This window comes from Scyliorhinus torazame, chromosome 6 (assembly GCF_047496885.1).
Source record: "Scyliorhinus torazame isolate Kashiwa2021f chromosome 6, sScyTor2.1, whole genome shotgun sequence".
Lineage (NCBI taxonomy): Eukaryota > Metazoa > Chordata > Chondrichthyes > Carcharhiniformes > Scyliorhinidae > Scyliorhinus > Scyliorhinus torazame.
Window position 1 is genome coordinate 76,094,219 of NC_092712.1, and position 18,836 is coordinate 76,113,054.

General features: G+C 44.9%; 1 protein-coding gene across 4 annotated transcripts in view; it reads left to right on the forward strand.

The window, feature by feature from the left end:
* Positions 1-18,836, forward strand: part of LOC140424847 (integrin beta-1-like) — a 169,610-nt gene that overhangs the window by 110,797 nt on the left and 39,977 nt on the right. For all 4 annotated transcript variants that reach the window (XM_072508341.1, XM_072508340.1, XM_072508339.1 and 1 more), the window contains exons 11-12: positions 9,732-9,934; positions 16,853-17,091. In XM_072508341.1, coding sequence (XP_072364442.1) covers positions 9,732-9,934; positions 16,853-17,091 — 442 coding nt within the window. The remainder of the gene's footprint in view (positions 1-9,731; positions 9,935-16,852; positions 17,092-18,836) is intronic.

The window sequence follows — 18,836 nt, forward strand, 5'->3', positions numbered from 1 at the left end:
CATTTATTGCCCATCTCTGAAGGCATTTAAGAGTCCACTACATTGCTGTGGATCTGGAGTCACATGTAGGCCAGACCAGGTAAGGACGACAGATTTCCTTCCCTAAAGGACATCAGTGAACCAGATGGGTTTTTACTTTTTCTTTTAATTTAGTGTACCCAATTCAATTTTTCCAATTGAGGAGCAATTTAACGTCGTCAGTCCACCTACCCTGCACATCTTTCGGTAGTGGGGACAGAACCCATGCAAAAACGGGAGAATGCGCAAACTACACACGGCCAGTGACCCAGAGCCGGGATCGAACCTGGGACGTTGGTGCCGTGAGGCAGCAGTGCTAACCACTGTGCTGCCCATATGTTTTTTTTACAACAATCGATAATGGTTTCATGGTCATCACTGGACTTTTAACACCAGATTTTTTTTATTGAATTCAAATTTCGGCATCTGCCATGGCGGGATTTGAACCTGCGTCCCCAGAGCATGACTCTGAGTCTCTGGATTACTAGACAATACCACCACGCCATTGCCTCCCCATAAACTACCTATGGGAATCTGAGAGAAATCATTCTCTTGCAAGAATTCAACACTTCATTACCTTCTGTGATAAGAACTCATGTTAAAGACCAAAGAGTTATACTGTTGGACAAGCAGGCTAACATTGAGCTCATCCATAAATTTAAGCCTTTGTCCCATAATTTTTCAAAGAATAGGAATTGGGAGAGTGAAAGGAAGGCAGGAATGCATAGCTGGGAATGCATAGCTGGGAATGTTCCAAGATCCCCCCTCCCCCTCCTCCGACCAGGAAGGAAGGTAGTTATGGTGGAGTTGAGCTTTGAAGACCTAATTGCAATAAATTGGGACACGTTTGTTTAGCATATTGGAAGTTGCAAGGAAAGCCCATGGGACTTGTTGGGATTCATAAGAAGGATTCTGAAAGGGGAACAAAAGTGAAGAATACTACAGGGCAGACAGTAGCTCTATGTAGAACTAGGACACTAGGCAAGCACTGCTATGGGAGCAGGTTGGCGAATGAAATAGATGGGAGATATGTCCGGGTTTTTGTCCAAAGGGAAGTTCAACCCATTTTCATTCAATGATGCAGCCAAAGCTGTACATTTTAAGGGGTGCAGGCAGTATGCAAACTCTCTCACTGGAGAGCGATTTGGTTTTGCCTCCAGGGAGTTCCATGAAAGCTAAGGTGTTGGTGAATGAGATAAGTGGAGATTCTATCCTAGTTCCATTGTATAGGTTACAATTGGAGTGTGATTTATTATCAGGCCCAGTAATTGTCAGAGTGGTTGAGAAGTTACCAGAAGATGGCGTAGATTGCTTTGGGGGAATGTTTGGCAGGAGTGAAGGTCGTAGCTTCTCCCAGAGTCCAAGGGAAGATGTGGATGTGGCGACCCTGGCGACTTACTGCTGCTCCCAGACCTGGAATAGCTGATCGTGACGTGCAGCCCATACTACCTTCCACGTGAGTTCACTTCAGCCATTATCACAACGGCCTACATTCCACCCCAGCGAAAGTGAAGGAGCTGGACGAAGTATACACAGTTATAAACAACTACGAAACAGAACACCCGGAGGCCTTGTTCATCATGGCCAGGGACTTCAACAAGGCCAACCTCAACCTCAAGAGCGTACTGCCAAAATTCCACCAACGCATCTCCTGTCCCACCAGGGGCGACAACACTTGACCACTGCTACTCAAAAATCAAGGCACTTTGGAAAATCTGACCATAAGATGGTGCTCCTTCTCCCGGCATACAAGCAGAAACTCAAGTGGGAGAATCCAGCTGAGAAGGTCGTGCAGTGCTGGTCCGAGGAAACAGTAGAGCTCCTGCTCCACTGCTTAGAGACAGTGGACTGGACCATATTTAAGAACTCAGCCACCAACTTAAATGAGTATGCCACCACCATCACAGACTTTGTCAGCAAATGTGTGGACGACTGCGTGCCAAAGAAAGCAGTACATACGTTCCCCAACCGGAAACCATGGCTCAATCGTGAGATTGACTCCCTACTGAAGGACAGGTCTGAGGCGTTCAAGTCAGGCGACCCTGACCTATACAAGAAATCCAGGTACAACCTCCTCAAAACCATCCGAGATGCCAATATAGAATATCAGGCCAAGCGAGAGTCACAGACTAGCGTTACAGACTCTCGGTGGCTGTGGAATGGCCGAAACAACATAACGGGCTACATAGTGAAGCTGAGCAGTATCTCCAGCAGCAGCGCACCCCTCTCTGATGAGCTCAGTGCATTCTATGCTCGGTTCGAGCAGGAAACCAATGATCCGCTGTCTAGTGCCCCAGCAGCCCACAACACACCCATACCCACCATCACAGCTTCCGAAGTCAGATCGGTCTTCCTGAAGGTGAACTCTCGGAAGGTGACGGGTCTGGGCGGGATCCCAGGTCATGCACTCGGAGCCTGCATGGACATCTTTAACCTGTCCCTATCCGCTCCGAGGCCCCCACCTACTTCAAGAAGACCACCATCGTAGAAGAACCAGGCAAAGTGCCTCAATGACTACCCTGACTTCAGTGGTAATGAAGTGCTTCGAGAGGTTGGTCATAAGACTGTAAGACATAGAACATAGAACATTACAGCTTCATGAGGGGATCAGAGTTATGGGGAGAAGGCAGGAGAATGGGGATGAGAAAATATCAGCCATGATTGAATGGCGGAGCAGACTCGATGGGCCAAGTAGCCTAATTCTGCTCCAAACAGGTGGATGAGGGTAAAGCAGTTGATGTGGTGTATATGGATTTCAGTAAAGCGATTGATAAGGTTCCCCATGGTAAGCTACTGCAGAAAATACGGAGGCATGGGATTCAGGGTGATTTAGCAGTTTGGATCAGAAATTGGCTAGCTGGAAGAAGACAAAGGGTGGTGGTTGATGGGAAATGTTCAGACTGGAGTCCAGTTACTAGTGGTGTACCACAAGGATCTGTTTTGGGGCCACTGCTGTTTGTCATTTTTATAAATGACCTGGAGGAGGGCGTAGAAGGATGGGTGAGTAAATTTGCAGATGACAGTAAAGTCGGTGAAGTTGTGGACAGTGCGGAAGGATGTTACAAGTTACAGAGGGACATAGATAAGTTGCAGCGCTGGGCTGAGAGGTGGCAAATGTAGTTTAATGCAGAAAAGTGTGAGGTGATTCATTTTGGAAGGAATAACAGGAAGACTGAGTACTGGGCTAATAGTCCGTGTCCATGTACATAGATCCCTGAAAGTTGCCACCCAGGGTGAAGGGGTTGTTAAGAAGGCGTACGGTGTGTTAGCTTTTATTGGTAGAGGGATTGAGTTTAGGAGCCATGAGGTCATGTTGCAGCTATACAACACTCTGATGCGGCCGCATTTGGAGTATTGCGTGCAATCCTGGTCGCCGCATTATAGGAAGGATGTGGAAGCATTGGAAAGGGTGCAGAGGAGATTTACCAGAATGTTGCCTGGTATGGAGGGAAGATCTTATGAGGAAAGGCTGAGGGACCTGAGGCTGTTTTCGTTAGAGAGAAGAAGGTTAAGAGGTGACTTAATTGAGGCATACAATATGATCAGAGGATTGGATAGGGTGGACAGTGAGAGCCTTTTTCCTCGGATGGTGATGTCTAGCACAAGGGGGCATAGCTTTAAATTGAGGGGAGATAGATATAAGACAGATGTCAAAGGTAGGTTCTTTACTCAGAGAGTAGTAAGGGCGTGGAATGCCCTGCCTGCAACAGTAGTGGACTCGCCAACAGTAAGGGCATTCAAATGGTCATTGGATAGACATATGGACAATAAGGGAATAGTGTAGATGGGCTTTAGAGTGGTTTCACAGGTCGGCGCAACATCGAGGGCCGAAGGGCCTGTACTGCACCGTAAAGTTCTATGTTATATCTACTGCAAGAGTCACCATACTGTTGAGGCAGAGGCGCAGTGGTTAGCACTGCTGCCGCATGTCGCTGAGGACGGGATTTTGTTTCTGACTCCACGACATTGTCTGTGTGGAGTTTGCTCATTCTCCCTTTGCCTGCGTGGGTTTCACCTCCACAACCCAAAGATGTGCAGGGTAGGTGGATTGGCAACACTAAATTGCCCCTTAATTGGAAAAAAATAATTGGGTACCTAAATTAGAAACAAAAATACTGTTGAAGCAGAAATCAGAACGGAGGTATAATTTGCCACACCCATTATTCGGAATTCTATACAGATCCAATTGAATGATCGAACTACCAGTTGTGTGGAATACACAAATGAACTGGAGAAATTGGCATTCTGCAGAGAAGCAGAAACTGTCTGATGTTTGAGAATGCTGAGGAAGACTTGGCAATGGACAATCCCAAAGAGAGAACACAACTGTTGGAACAAGATGGCAATTCAGGAGAATTATCCAATAAATACAACCAGAAGGAAGAAATAAGAAACATAGAAGTGGAGTTTGTTGCAACAACAAAAAAAGAATGTGTCAGTTCTCTGAAAACATGTAAAGCGTGAGAAGGGAGAGATCATTATCAAATGCTGTTAGAAGGATGGATTCACCTTGGAAGAAACTCCGGAATGGATAAACTAAATGAATTGCAAAAGTAGAGCAATGGACTAAATGATTGTGATTCTCTTCAACAAGAGAAAGTTATTCTGACAGAAACAAAAACTGCAGTGGTTGAGGAAGAACTCTGATGTGTTCATGAGATATAGGAGCAGAATTAGGCCATTTGGTCCATCAACTCTGCTCCACCATTCGATCATGTCAGTCGACTGGAACTCAAGGTTGGAATTCTGATGGAGCATTGTCTACACGGGACAAATGGACTAAGAGTGAAATGTGCGCATAATGAAAATGAGAATCAGAAGCCAAGATGAACATTGCATACAAACAAATCTGCTCCCAAATCACTGGGAATGCAAGTTTGGAAATAAAGCTGAATTGGCACAAAATAATAATCGCTTATTGTCACAAGTAGGCTTCAATGAAGTTACTGTGAAAAGCCCCTTCTGAAAATTCTGAAGCAGGTTGAATAATCTTTATTAGTGTCTCAAGTAGGCTTACATTAACACTATAATGAAGTTACTGTGAAAATCCCCTAGTCGCCACACTACGGCGTCTGTTCGGGTGCACCGAGGGAGAATTCAGAATGTCCAATTCACCAAGCAAGCATGTATTTCAGGACCTATTGGGGGAAACCAGAGCACCCAGAGGAAACCCGCGCAGACACTGGGAGAATGTGCAGACTTCGCACAGACAGTGACCCAAGCTGGGAATTGAACCTGGGTCCCTGGAGCTGTGAAGCAACAGTGCTCACCACTGTGCTACCGTGCCACCAAATTTGAAGAGTGTGATCGCTGCAGAGAACTTTTAACAAAGGTGGGCCATTTAAAATTGTCAATTCATCTAAGGGTATTTCAAATCAATATCAAGATAAAGGAAAAGAGTTTATATAAAAAAAAAAAACAACTGCAGGAATTGGAGCTGGAACTGGCTCAGACCAAACTGCAACTGGGCGGAGAGATGGCAGATGGAGTTTAATCCGGACAAATGTGAGGTAATGCATTTTGGAAGGTCTAATGCAGGTAGGGAATATACAGTGAATGGTAGAACCCTCAAGAGTATTGAAAGTCAAAGAGATCTAGGAGTACAGGTCCACAGGTCATTGAAAGGGGCAACACAGGTGGAGAAGGTAGTCAAGAAGGCATACGGCATGCTTGCCTTCATTGGCCGGGGCATTGAGTATAAGAATTGGCAAGTCATGTTGCAGCTGTATAGAACCTTAGTTAGGCCACACTTGGAGTATAGTGTTCAATTCTGGTCGCCACACTACCAGAAGGATGTGGAGGCTTTAGAGAGGGTGCAGAAGAGATTTACCAGAATGTTGCCTGGTATGGAGGGCATTAGCTATGAGGAGCGGTTGAATAAACTCGGTTTGTTCTCACTGGAACGAAGGAGGTTGAGGGGAGACCTGATAGAGGTATACAAAATTATGAGGGGCATAGACAGAGTGGATAGTCAGAGGCTTTTCCCCAGGGTAGAGGGGTCAATTACTAGGGGGCATAGGTTTAAGGTGAGAGGGGCAAGGTTTAGAGTTGATGTACGAGGCAAGTTTTTTACGCAGAGGGTAGTGGGTGCCTGGAACTCGCTACCGGAGGAGGTAGTGGAAGCAAGGACGATAGGGACATTTAAGGGGCATCTTGACAAATATATGAATAGGATGGGAATAGAAGGATACGGACCCAGGAAGTGTAGAAGATTGTAGTTTAGTCGGGCAGCATGGTCGGCACGAGCTTGGAGGGCCGAAGGTCCTGTTCCTGTGCTGTACATTTCTTTGTTCTTTGTTTGTTTGTTGGCTGAGGCGGAGTGCAAAATACAGGTGGAGGAGAAAGCCGTGCATTAAATCAAGAACTGCTTCAGGTGCAAGCGGAAGAGTTTAGACCTTGGAAGTGAAAGAACATTCTCGCTCTCTGTCTGCTGTTTAGTGAAGTTGAGAACTGCTTTATTCTGAAAGCAGGGTGTGCCCAACACATCCTTTGCTGTGAACTTGGAATGATGCTGTGTCTGCAGAGAAAATAAACAACCTTGCCAGAGAGAACCACCTCCAGCTTAAAAGGAAGAAGTATCAAAACGAAAGCTGAACTTCAGAAAGACACAAACTAGAAATCATCCACAGTGCATCAAAGATCTTTATCCTTTTATTGTTTTCTTTTCCTTTCCACCACCCTTTTCCCCCCCACTGTGGGGTGTGTGTGTGTGTGTGTGTGTAACATATAAGGTAGGAGCAGGTGGAGGCCTTTAGGCCCATCGAGCTTGCTCCGCCATTCATCATGATCATCCAACTCAAGAGCCTATACCTGCTTTCTCCCCCATAGCCTTTGATATATCTAGCCGCCTCTTGAATATATTCAATGTTTTAGCATCAACTACTTCCTGTGGTAATGAATTCCACAGGCTCACCACTCTTTGGGTGAAGAAATGTCTCAATTTTTATGTCCGTACAGGGAAAGGGATATTAGATACTCAGTTACATTGTCTGTTTAATTATAATACTGTAGATAATAAAAGATTATTTGTGTTAAAGTTACAAACTTGATGATTGCAGTTTATTGGGCTCAGACAAAGACCTCTGGTATTTTAAATAAAATCTTATTTTACCTGTGTTGCAACTCGGGGTCAAGTGGAGCTGGAATTGACTGCGCACTAGCCCAGAGTGTCTTTCTGTCCACAACAACATTGTCAATTCCACCTATCTCTGGCCTTCAATGGGTGGTGGAGGCAGGTACTCTTGCAACATTTAAGAGGCATCTGGCTGAGCACTTAAATCACCAAGGCATAGCAGGCTATGGACCAAGTGCTGGTAAATGGGATTAGTGTAGGTTGGTATTTGATGGTCGGCATAGACATGGTGGGCTGAAGAGCCTCTTTCTGTGCTGTATGACACTATGACTCCCACGTCTGGAAAAACGCCACAACCGTTTTCTATTCCCTAACCAATTCTGTATCGTCCTGTTACTAAGCCTTTTTATCTCATAGGGCTATCACCAAAATTGCTGCCTAATATGTGATACTTTATCAGATACCTTTTGAAAGTCCATATGCACAACATCAACTCCATTCCCCCATCTACCTTCTGTTGCCCCATCAAAAACTCAATCAATTTAATCAAACACAATTTGCCCTTCAATTTGTTACAGTCTTTGCTTGTCCAAGTGGCTGTAATTTTCTGACGGGTTACTTTTGCTGAAAGCTTCCCTACTTGTCATTCCCAGGTTTCTTCTTCTCCCTTTCATTTGAACAAGGGTGTATTGTTTGCAAACCCCAGTTCTTCGACACACCCTGTATCTGAGGATTACAAGATTGTGGTCAGCTCCACAGTTTCTGTTTTTGTTTCCCTCAGCATGTGTTCTGTTCAGACAACTTATCTACTTCTAAGTTCTGCTAGACTTCCTAGTGCCTTTCTGTTTTTAAATGTCTCATCCAATATCCTGGCAACCTTGGTTTGCTTTGGTGAAATTGTTTTTCTAAACACCGATGCAAAGCATTTGTTTAGTTCCTCATCCATGCATTTCTTTCTCCAAAAATAATTCTTCATTTTGGTCGCCAATTGGTCGCATGGCTCCTGTGATACAACCCTCTTACTATTAATATGTTTCTGAAAAACATTTGAATTCCCTTTTGTTAGCTGTGAATCTATTCTCAGATTGTCTCTTTGCCCCTTTTATTTCCTTTGCACCATCTCTACGTTTTTTATATTTGGCCATATTCTCCTCTTGTTTTTTCAAGCTGACATCTGTCATATGCCTCCTTTATCTGTTCCATCTGTTGTCTCACTCCTTTGACATCCAGGAAGCTTTGGCTGCCCCCTTTTCCCTCAAGAAGGAATGTACCTAGTCAGTTCATGAACCATCTCCTCTCTGAAGGCCAACCACTGCTCCATTACATTGCTGTCTTTCAGTCCTTGAGGACAATTTGCCTGGCCATATTACCCCTCAAATTGTTGAAATAATCTCTCCCTGAGTTAAGTCTTTTTAGTTGCAAAGCCAGCCATAGAATCCCTACAGTGCAGAAGGAGGCCAGTCGACCCGTCGGGTCTGCACTGGCCCTCTGAAAAAGCACCCTACCTAGGCCCAATCCTCCACCCTATCCCTGTAACATGACCTAGGGACAATTTAGCATGGCCAGTCCACCTAACCACATCTTTGGACTGTGGGAGAAAACTGGAGCACCTGGAGGAAACCCACCCAGACACGGGGAGAATATGCAAACTCCACAAGACAGTCACCTGAGGTCCGAATCAAACTCGGATCTTTGGCGCTATGAGGCCGCCGTGCTAACCACTGTGCCTCCTGCCGCAAGAACATTGGAATGACAATCTTCCTTGCGGGTTGTAAAGTATTCTCTGTTGGATGTAGAGGTCCTGTGTTCAATGAATTTGGCCAGTTTCTATCTAGCTCCGATTGATTTAGGTTCCAGCACAAAAGTGCCCCTAATTTACCAGGAAATCAATATCTTGTTAAAAGGCTATGGGATAGCTGGTATAGAAAAATAGCTTTTTTGAAGTTGGGACTGATCAGTTAAGGGAGCTTTATTCTGCATCTCGCTCTACTCTGCATCTAACTGCTATATCTTACCTTAAAAATTTGATGCTATAAATAGATGTTCTCTACAGCTGACATTACTCAATGTACAGAATATGGAAATTTCATAAGGAGCACATTGGTTGAAAAATATTCATGTTAAAATCCTTTCAAATTTGTGGTCGTTTCTGAAAAATGTACACATTTGACAGTGATGTAATTCCTCCTTTCCAAATAGATTGTGGGTTAGTAGTTTGTGGATCTAGTTTAATAGAACAATTGTACATGGTAGAAATGCTGAACACAGCTTTGTAACTAATACAGAAATAAAATTAAGTCTTGATTCAGTGTAACCTACTGTACTTGTTTTGTCCTTGGAAGTTATCTACTTTTTCTCATCCTGGCTCTTAGAACTGTACAAACTCTAACGAGAAAATGCAAGAACATACTGCAATCATTAGTCACTGTACTCTTCCTCTTCTCTTCCCTGCTATCACTCACCCCCTCCACCAAGTCCAATAACCTCTAACGGCACCTCGGCTACATGATGAAATCAGGCGATCTTCACATCTGAAGCTCATGCAAACTGATATCTTTTTCATTGAAGCAATGTGCAATAATACCTGAATTGGAAGTATCTTAGAATGAAAATAAACTTGCTGTGCATCTGTATATTTTAGGTGAGCTTCAACATAAGTGTCACTGCAAAGAAATGCCCAAATAAAGGAGAGAAAGCAACTATTCAAATCAAACCTCTGGGATTTAATGAGAAAGTAGAAGTGAATCTGGAGTTTGTTTGTGAATGTGAGTGTCATAAGATGGGAATTCCAAACAGCCCAGACTGTCACCAGGGTAATGGAACATTTGAATGTGGAGCTTGCAGGTAGGTGATCAGCTTGTTCAAGAACCAATTGTTAAGTGTGTATGCTTACTACAGGTACAGCAATGAATAAAAACACAGTAAAATGGACATCTTTAATGTTTCTATTGTCATCTTTGTTATTTAACTGATACAATGTCGGATTCAGAATGTTGTGATTTCTCAGCATAATTTGCTGTTTTCAAAATAGGAAATTAATGGTTCTTGTGGCAGCTTGTCTTCTTTCAATTAGCCATAGAATTCCTACAGTGCAGAAGGAGGCCATTCAGCCTATCGAGTCTGCACGACCATCTGAAAGAGCACCTATTCTTGGCCCTCTCCTTCCTTTCCCTATAACCCCACCTAACCTGCACATCTTGAGACACTAAGGGACAATTTAGCATCGCCAAACAATCTAACCTGCACATCTTTGGACTGTGGCAGGAAACCGGGGCACCCAGAGGAATCTCAGCAGACATGGGGGGATCGTTCAAACTCAGTCCCTGATGCTGTGAAGCAGCTGTGCTAACCACCGTGCTGTCCACCAGTAGGCACAGTATTTATATGGGCAGTCAAGTTCAGTTTCTGGGCAATGTTAACCCCCCCCCCCCACCCCGGATATTGATAGTGGGTATTCAGTGTTGGTAATACCATTGAATGTCAAAGGGTGATAGTTAGATTCTTGTTGGAGATGGTTACTGCCTAGCACGTGTGTTATGAATGTTACTTGCAACTTGTCAGCCCAAACCTGGATATTGTTCAGGCCTTGCAGCATTGGAACATTGACAGCTTCAGTATCTCAGGAGTCGCAAATGATAGTGACATTGTGCAATCATCAGCGAACATACCTGTTTCTGACCTTGTGATGGAAGGATGGTCACAATGACCTTCCTTCCAGCCCTGGGTGGAGTTTGAACGTTCTCCCCATGTCTGCATGGGTTTCCTCTGGGTGCTCCGGTATTCAAAGTATTGTATTGCATCTTTGACTTTGTCTATATATATGTTTCTGGAACCCACCTCTTCATTCACCGGAGGAAGGAGCAGTGCTCCGAAAGCTAGTGATTCAAAACAAACCTGTTGGACTTTAATCTGGTGTCGTAAGACTTCTTGCTGTCCTCCTCTGGAGTGTTTTATCCATGTGTGAACCAAGGCTGTAATGAGATCAGGAGTTGCGTGGTCCTGACCGAACCAAACTGAACATCTATGAATAGGTTATTTCTAAGCAAGTGCCACTTGTTAGCACTGTTGAAAACCCTTTCCATCACTTACTGATTATCGGGAGTGGACTGATGGGGCGATAAATTGGCATGGTTGGATTTATCCTGCTTTATATGTTACAGGATGAGCAACTTTTTGCATTGTTAGTTAGATGTCACTGTTGTAGCTACACTGGAACAGCTTAGCTGGGGCGCAGCAGGTTTTGAAGCACAGGCCCTCATTGCTATTGCCAGGATATTGTCATGGTCCACTGTCTTTGCAATGCAGGACCTTCGGCAATTTCTTGATATCACATGGAAAGGATTAAATTGACTGAAGACAGGCATTTATAATATTGGGGAGCTCTGGCAGAGGCACTCTGCACTTCTGGCTGATGATTGTTGTAAATGCTTTGTGAAATGAAATGAAATAAATCGCTTATTGTCACAAGTAGACTTCAAATGAAGTTACTGTGAAAAGCCCCTAGTCGCCACATTCCAGCGCCTGTTCGGGCAGACTGGTACGGAATTGAACCGTGCTGCTGGCCTGCCTTGGTCTGCTTTCAATGCCAGCGATTTAGCCGTGTGCTAAACCAGTCCCTATCCTTATACTTTGGACTGATGTGCTGGGTGTGTTCTTCATTGAGGATGGGGATATTTGTGGAGCCGTCTCCTCCAATGTGTTGTTTAATTGTCCACAACCATTCACAATTGGATGTGTCAGGACTGCAGAGCTTAGATCCAATCCATTGGTTGTCGAATTACTTGACTTTTGTCTAGCGCTTGCTGCTTCTACTGTTTGGCACGCAAATAGTCATAGAAACATAGACAATAGGAGCAGGAGAAGGCCATTTGGACCTTCGAAGTTGCTCCACCATTCACTATGATCATGGCTGACTATCCAACAGTAGCCTGTTCCTACCCACTATTCTTCCCCCCCCCCCCCCCCCCCACATCCTTTGATCCCTGTCATCCCAAGAGCTGTATCTAACTCCTTCATGAAAACTGCTTCCTGTGGTAGAGAATTCCACAGGTACACCACTCTGGGTGAAGAAATATCTCTTCGCGCCAGTCCTAAATAGTCAACCCCATATCCTCAGACTGTGACCCCTGATTATGGATTTCCCCACCATCCTTCTTGCATCTATCCTGTCTAGTCGTGTTAAAATTGTATAGATTTCTGAATTCCCCCCCCCCCCTCACCCCCTTCTCCCCTTATTCTTCTGAACACCAGCAAATATCCTAACCAACTCGACCTCTCCTCTTGTGTCAGTCCTGCCATCCCAGGAATCGGTCTGATAAACCTTTGCTGCACTCCCTCTATAGCAAGATCATCCTTCCTCAGATAAGGAGACCAAAACCACACGTACTATTCCAGGTGTGGAGTGATACGGTGTGCAGTTGTTAGCACTGCTGCCTCACGGGGCCAAGTACCCGGGTTCAATCCAGGCTCCGGGTCACTGTCCGTGTGGAGTTTTCACATTCTCCCTGTGTCTGCGTGGGTCTCGCCCCTCCCCCCCCAACAACCCAAAGATGTGCAGGGTAGGTGGATTGGCCATGCTAAATTGCCCCTTCATTGGGAAAAAATAGGATACTCTAAATTTATTTTTAAAAATGAAAAATATTCCAGGAATGATCTCCCTAAGGCCCTGTATAATTGCAGAGAGACATCCCTGCTCCTGTACTCAAATAAGACCCTAAAACCACAACCTAAAATCAACGGTCAGTTTAGCTCAGTTGGCTGGACAGCTGGTTTGTGATTCAGAGCGAATCCAACAGCACAGGTTCAATTCCCGTACCAGCTGAGGTTGATCATGAAGGACCTGTCTTCTCAACCTTGTCCCTCGCCTGAGGTGTGGTGATCCTCGAGTTAAATCACCACCAGTCATCCCTCCCCCTCAAAGGGGAAAGCAGTCCCAAGAGTAACTTGGGACTCTGGTGACTTTACATACTTATGAAAACCTCAAAAATATTCTGGCGGTCTGAGCTATTACTTTCCTCTGTCACAACCACTATTGTCACCCTTTACATCAACTCCTGGTGCTTTACTAGTGAGCAGTCGCATCACTCTGCACCAACTCCTCCACCCCCAGTAAAACAACAGCATCTCCTGGGAGCTGTAGAGTTGCCATCCTCTACACTCCACCATGCAGAGATGGTGTGTGTGCATTTACCCACCAGCACCCTCTTTCCTGGCCTGGGGTTGATAATGCTAGAGGTCCAAACTGGTCCAATTCACTCAATATTGTCAGTGTAAAACATTGTTTTATAATCTCCCAGAAGGCTTTCTTTGGCTATTGGGCAATAAATGCTGATTCCAGTAGCCTCCTAACCATAGAGGAAGGTTGACGGCCTGAATCTGGAGGGGAAAGGAGTAAATATGTTGGGTGATATTGCTCTTCAGAAAGATGAAGGATCACAATTGGAGCACTTCTTAAAGAGCATCATCAGTAAGAGGTGCACGATCAGTGAGGGGAGATTTCAGCCTGAGTGAAACAGACCAAGTGACTATATTGGGAATTTTGTTCATAGTGGAAATTCAACTGGTAAATTCAAGTTCAATTTTAGTGTAAGAATCCGATTCTGACCTAGCCTTAAGTAAGTAGCCTAATTAAACTGCCTTAGTGGCATAGAACATAGAAACATACAGCACAGAACAGGCCCTTCGGCCCACGATGTTGTGCCGAACCTTTGTCCTAGATTAATCATAGATTATCATTGAATTTACAGTGCAGAAGGAGGCCATTCGGCCCATTGAGTCTGTACCGGCTCTTGGAAAGAGCACCCTACCCAAAGTCAACACCTCCACCCAACACTAAGGGCAATTTTGGACACTAAGGGTAATTTATCATGTCCAATCCACCTAACCTGCACATCTTTGGACTGTGGGAGGAAACCGGAGCACCCGGAGGAAACCCACGCAGACACGGGGAGGATGTGCAGACTCCGCACAGACAGTGGCCCAAGCCGGAATCGAACCTGGGACCCTGGAGCTGTGAAGCAATTGTGCTATCCACAATGCTACCGTGCTGCCATTAAGAACAAATAAATCTACACTCTATCATTTTACTGTAATCCATGTACCTATCCAATAGCTGCTTGAAGGTCCCTAATGTTTCCAACTCAACTACTTCCACAGGCAGTGCATTCCATGCCCCACTACTCTCTGGGTAAAGAACCTACCTCTGACATCCCCCCCCTATATCATCTACCATTCACCTTAAATTTATGTCCCCTTGTAATGGTTCGTTCGACCCGGGGAAAATGTCTCTGACTACTCTTATCTATTCCCCTGATCATCTTATAAACCTCTATCAAGTTGCCCCTCATCCTTCTCCGTTCTAATGAGAAAAGGCCTAGCACCCTCAACCTTTCCTCGTAAGACCTACTCTCCATTCCAGGCAACATCCTGGTAAATCTCCTTTGCAAAAGCTTCCACATGCTTCCTAAAATGAGGCAACCAGAACTGTACACAGTACTCCAAATGTGGCCTTACCAAAGTTTTGTACAGCTGCATCATCACCTCACGGCTCTTAAATTCAATCCCTCTTTTAATGAACGCTAGCACACCATAGGCCTTCTTCACAGCTCCATCCACTTGAGTGGCAACTTTCAAAGATATATGAACATAGACCCCAAGATCTCTCTGCTCCTCCACATTGCCAAGAACTCTACCGTTAACCCTGTATTCCGCATTCATATTTGTCCTTCCAAAATGGACAACCTCACACTTTTCAGGGTTAAACTCCATCTGCCACTTCTCAGCCCAGCTCTACAACCTATCTATGTCTCTTTGCAGCCGACAACAGCCCTCCTCACTATCCACAACTCCACCAATCTTCGTATCATCTGCAAATTTACTGACCCACCCTTCAACTCCCTCATCCAAGTCATTAATGAAAATCACAAACAGCAGAGGACCCAGAACTGATCCCTGCGGTACGCCACTGGTAACTGGGATCCAGGCTGAATATTTGCCATCCACCACCACTCTCTGACTTCTATCGGTTAGTCAGTTCGTTATCCAACTGGCCAAATTTCCCACTGTCCCATGCCTCCTTACTTTCTGCAGAAGCCTGCCATGGGGAACCTTATCAAATGCCTTACTAAAATCCATGTACACTACATCCACTGCTTTACCTTCATCCACATGCTTGGTCACCTCCTCAAAGAATTCAATAAGACTTGTAAGGCAAGACCTACCCCTCACAAATCCATGCTGACTATCCCTAATCAAGCCGTGTCTTTCCAGATGCTCAGAAATCCTATCCTTCAGTACCCTTTCCATGACTTTGCCTACCACCGAAGTAAGACTAACTGGCCTATAATTCCCAGGGTTATCCCTAGTCCCTTTTTTGAACAGGGGCACGACATTCGCCACTCTCCAATCCCCTGGTACCACCCCTGTTGACAGTGAGGAAGAAAAGATCATTGCCAACGGCTCTGCAATTTCATCTCTTGCTTCCCATAGAATCCAGTTAACTGTCATTTGCCTGAAAGCCCTTTGCATGACTAGATAAGGAGTTGATATTTGTAGCAGGTAGCTAAGCCAGAAATAAAAAAAATAGAAGAGTAAGAGGCAACTTGATTGAAACATACAAGATCCTACAGGGTCTTGACAAGGTGGATGTGGAGAGGATGTTTCCTCTTGTGAGAAAATTTGGAACTAGGTGTCATGCTGGGGTCACCCATTAAAACAGATGAGGCAGTTTTTCTTCACCAAGGGTCTTGAGTCTTTGAACAAAGTGGTGGAAGCAGAGTCTTTGAATATCTTTAAGCCAGAGATTGATAGATTTTTGGCAAGCAAGGCGGTGATAGGTTATTGGAGGCAGGCGGGTTGCCTGCGGATTTGGTTACTATCCGATCAGCCATGATCTTATTAAATGGTGGAGCAGTCTCTAGGGACTGAATGGCCTACTTGTACGTATTAAACTGTTTCTCTTCTGCTTAACATAGAAAATCTTCCTTTTAGTGAAGATACAGGAATTTGGACTGTCAGGAAATGGAGTAATTTTAAAGTTCTACGTTACTTCTGATTATCATTTGGCATGATAATCCTTCATAGCTTATGATGCAAATGCAAAAAACTTTTCTATTCAGCTACACAGTTAATACTGTATGATCTTAATTTTTGAACAGTAGAGTGATGTCCTGTAGTTAAATCTGGCAAACACTGCCATTTGGGCCTTTATGCCAATACCCTGCAAAACGCTGAGCCTGAACTGTACCCAAGGAACCCAGTGCATCCCACTGTGGGTGCCCTGCACGAACAGATAAGCTAGGGGTAGCCCCAATTCGAAAATTATTCGAATAGTTACCTCCTTTGCCTTTTGTCTTGCTAGCAGCTGTTCCTCTTCAAATTGCCAGAAAATTGTCCAACTTTTTGTATGAGCTCCATAAATTCCAGCCCTACTGCATCATGAACGGAGTAACTTAACTTATTAAATGAGCTGGCAATGCATTGTCCAGTATGATCAGCCTTTTCCTGTGCAGGCCCGTAGAAATACTGGGTAGTACCAGTGTTGCAAAAGATTTGTATTATTGACCTGTTCAGACTTGTTGATCTAAATTGGGAAAGTTGGCTATTTTGCCAGTGCCATTAAATAAGAACACCGTGCAACTGCAGTCCTCATGGTTTATACAATGGGATGAGGTGAAGAAAAAACTAGATTGTCTGCTGTTTAAATCAATTGGTACTGTATTTTTCAGTCCCCTAACTTGGAAATGTGAAATGCTTCATTTTCAGATGTAACGGCAGACGTATCGGTCGATATTGTGAATGCAGCACTGATGAAGTAAATAGTGAAGATATGGATTTTTCATGTCGAAAAGATAATGCATCTCTAATCTGTAGTGACAATGGCGATTGTATCTGTGGGGAATGTGTCTGCAAAAAGAGGGAAAATCCTAATGAAATAATCTCGGGCGAATATTGCGAATGTGATAACTTCAATTGTGACCGATCCAATGGAATGATTTGTGGAGGTAAGTATGCAGCAGTGAATTTATATTTCCATATGCTGGTTTACTGGTTTTTCATATTTCTTTGCAACTTACTTGACATTACCCTTCTACATTGGCCAAGTACTTGAAAATTTTCACAACTCCTACATTACTTTTCCCTAAAGTGAAGAATTTTAATAGCTTTAAAGCATCAGATGATATATTTAAATGCATGTTTCTCATTAATTTTTTTCACTTCCAGTTCATCTGGACATTACTCAGTTCTTTTTTTTGAAAATCATTTTATTGGCTTGTCTCATATTTATAAACAGTTGTTGCTTATATAAACATAGAACATACAGTGCAGAAAGAGGCCATACGGCCCAACGAGTCTGCACCAACCCTCACTTCCACCCTATCCCTGTAACCCAATAACTCCTCCTGATCATTTTTTTTTGGGTCACTAAGGGCAATTTATCATGGCCAATCCACCTATCCTGCACGTCTTTGGACTGTGGGAGGAAACCGGAGCACCCGGAGGAAACCCACGCACACACGGGGCGAACGTGCAGACTCCGCACAGACAGTGACCCAGCGGGGAATCAAACCTGGGACCCTGGCGCTGTGAAGCCACAGTGCTATCCACTTGTATTACCGTGCTGCCCCATATACATTACAATTTTCTTGCCCGCGCTAATTTGCTTTGTTTTACAGAGAGGTTTATTTTGTCCTTCATTTGACTCACCCTGCTCAGTGCTTCGCTCCAGAGTCCCCATTCTACCTCTGTCCCCAGTTTGTCCTCCCATTTTTGTCTGGTCCCGTCCAGTGGTGTTCAGGCTCTATCCAGTAGCTGTCCGTATATTTTCCCAGATAGCCCCCCCCTTCTCGCTGCTTGTGCCTATCAGGTCCGCTAGTAGTGTTGTTTCTGGGGCCCCGGGGTACCCTACTGTCTCTTTGTGGAGGAAATTCTTTATTTGGAGGTGTCTCAATTCCTGCCCTTTTGCTAGTTTCCGCTTCCTTGTCAGTTCGTCCAGTGTGCCCCCATCTTTTGAAGGTGGTATCTAGCACGGCTGGGGGGAATCTGTGATTGCCGCGTATGGGGGCCATAGGGGACATTTTGGTTATCCCAAAATGCTGTCTCAACTGGGTCCACATTCTCAGCGTGGCTGCTACTACTTGGCTCGTTGTGTACCTTTGTTGAGGAGGATGGGAGTGCTGCTGTGGCCAGGGCCTCCCGGAGGGCTTTCCTTGATAGGATGCCTCCTCCATTTGTACCCAATCTGTGTCGGGTTCTTGTACCCATCCCCTCACCTTTTCTGCCGTTGCTGCCCAGTGGTAGTATTGTAGGTTCGGTAGAGCCAGGCCCCTCTGACTTTCCCTCTTTCCAGTGTTGGTTTGGGAATTCTCGGGTTCTTACCCCCCCCCCCCCCCCCCCCCCCCACCCAAACGCCATGATTAGTCTGTCTATGTTTTGGAAAAAGGCCTTGGCAGTATGTTCATCTTGATCGTCTGCACTCTTCCCGCCAGGGAGAATGGGAGTAAGCCCCACCGTTGAAGGTCTTTTCTTGCTTCCTCCACCAGGCTGGTCAGGTTCCACTTGTGGATCTGTGTCCGGTCTCTGGCTATTTGGATCCCTAGGTAACGGAATCTGTTCTGGGCTGTTTTGAACGGGAGCCCCTTCAGCTCTGTCCCTCCCCCTTTTGGGTTCACTGGGAATGCCTCGCTTTTGCCAAGGTTATGTTTGTAGCCCGAGAAGGTTCCAAACTCTTTCAGTATTTGCAGTATTG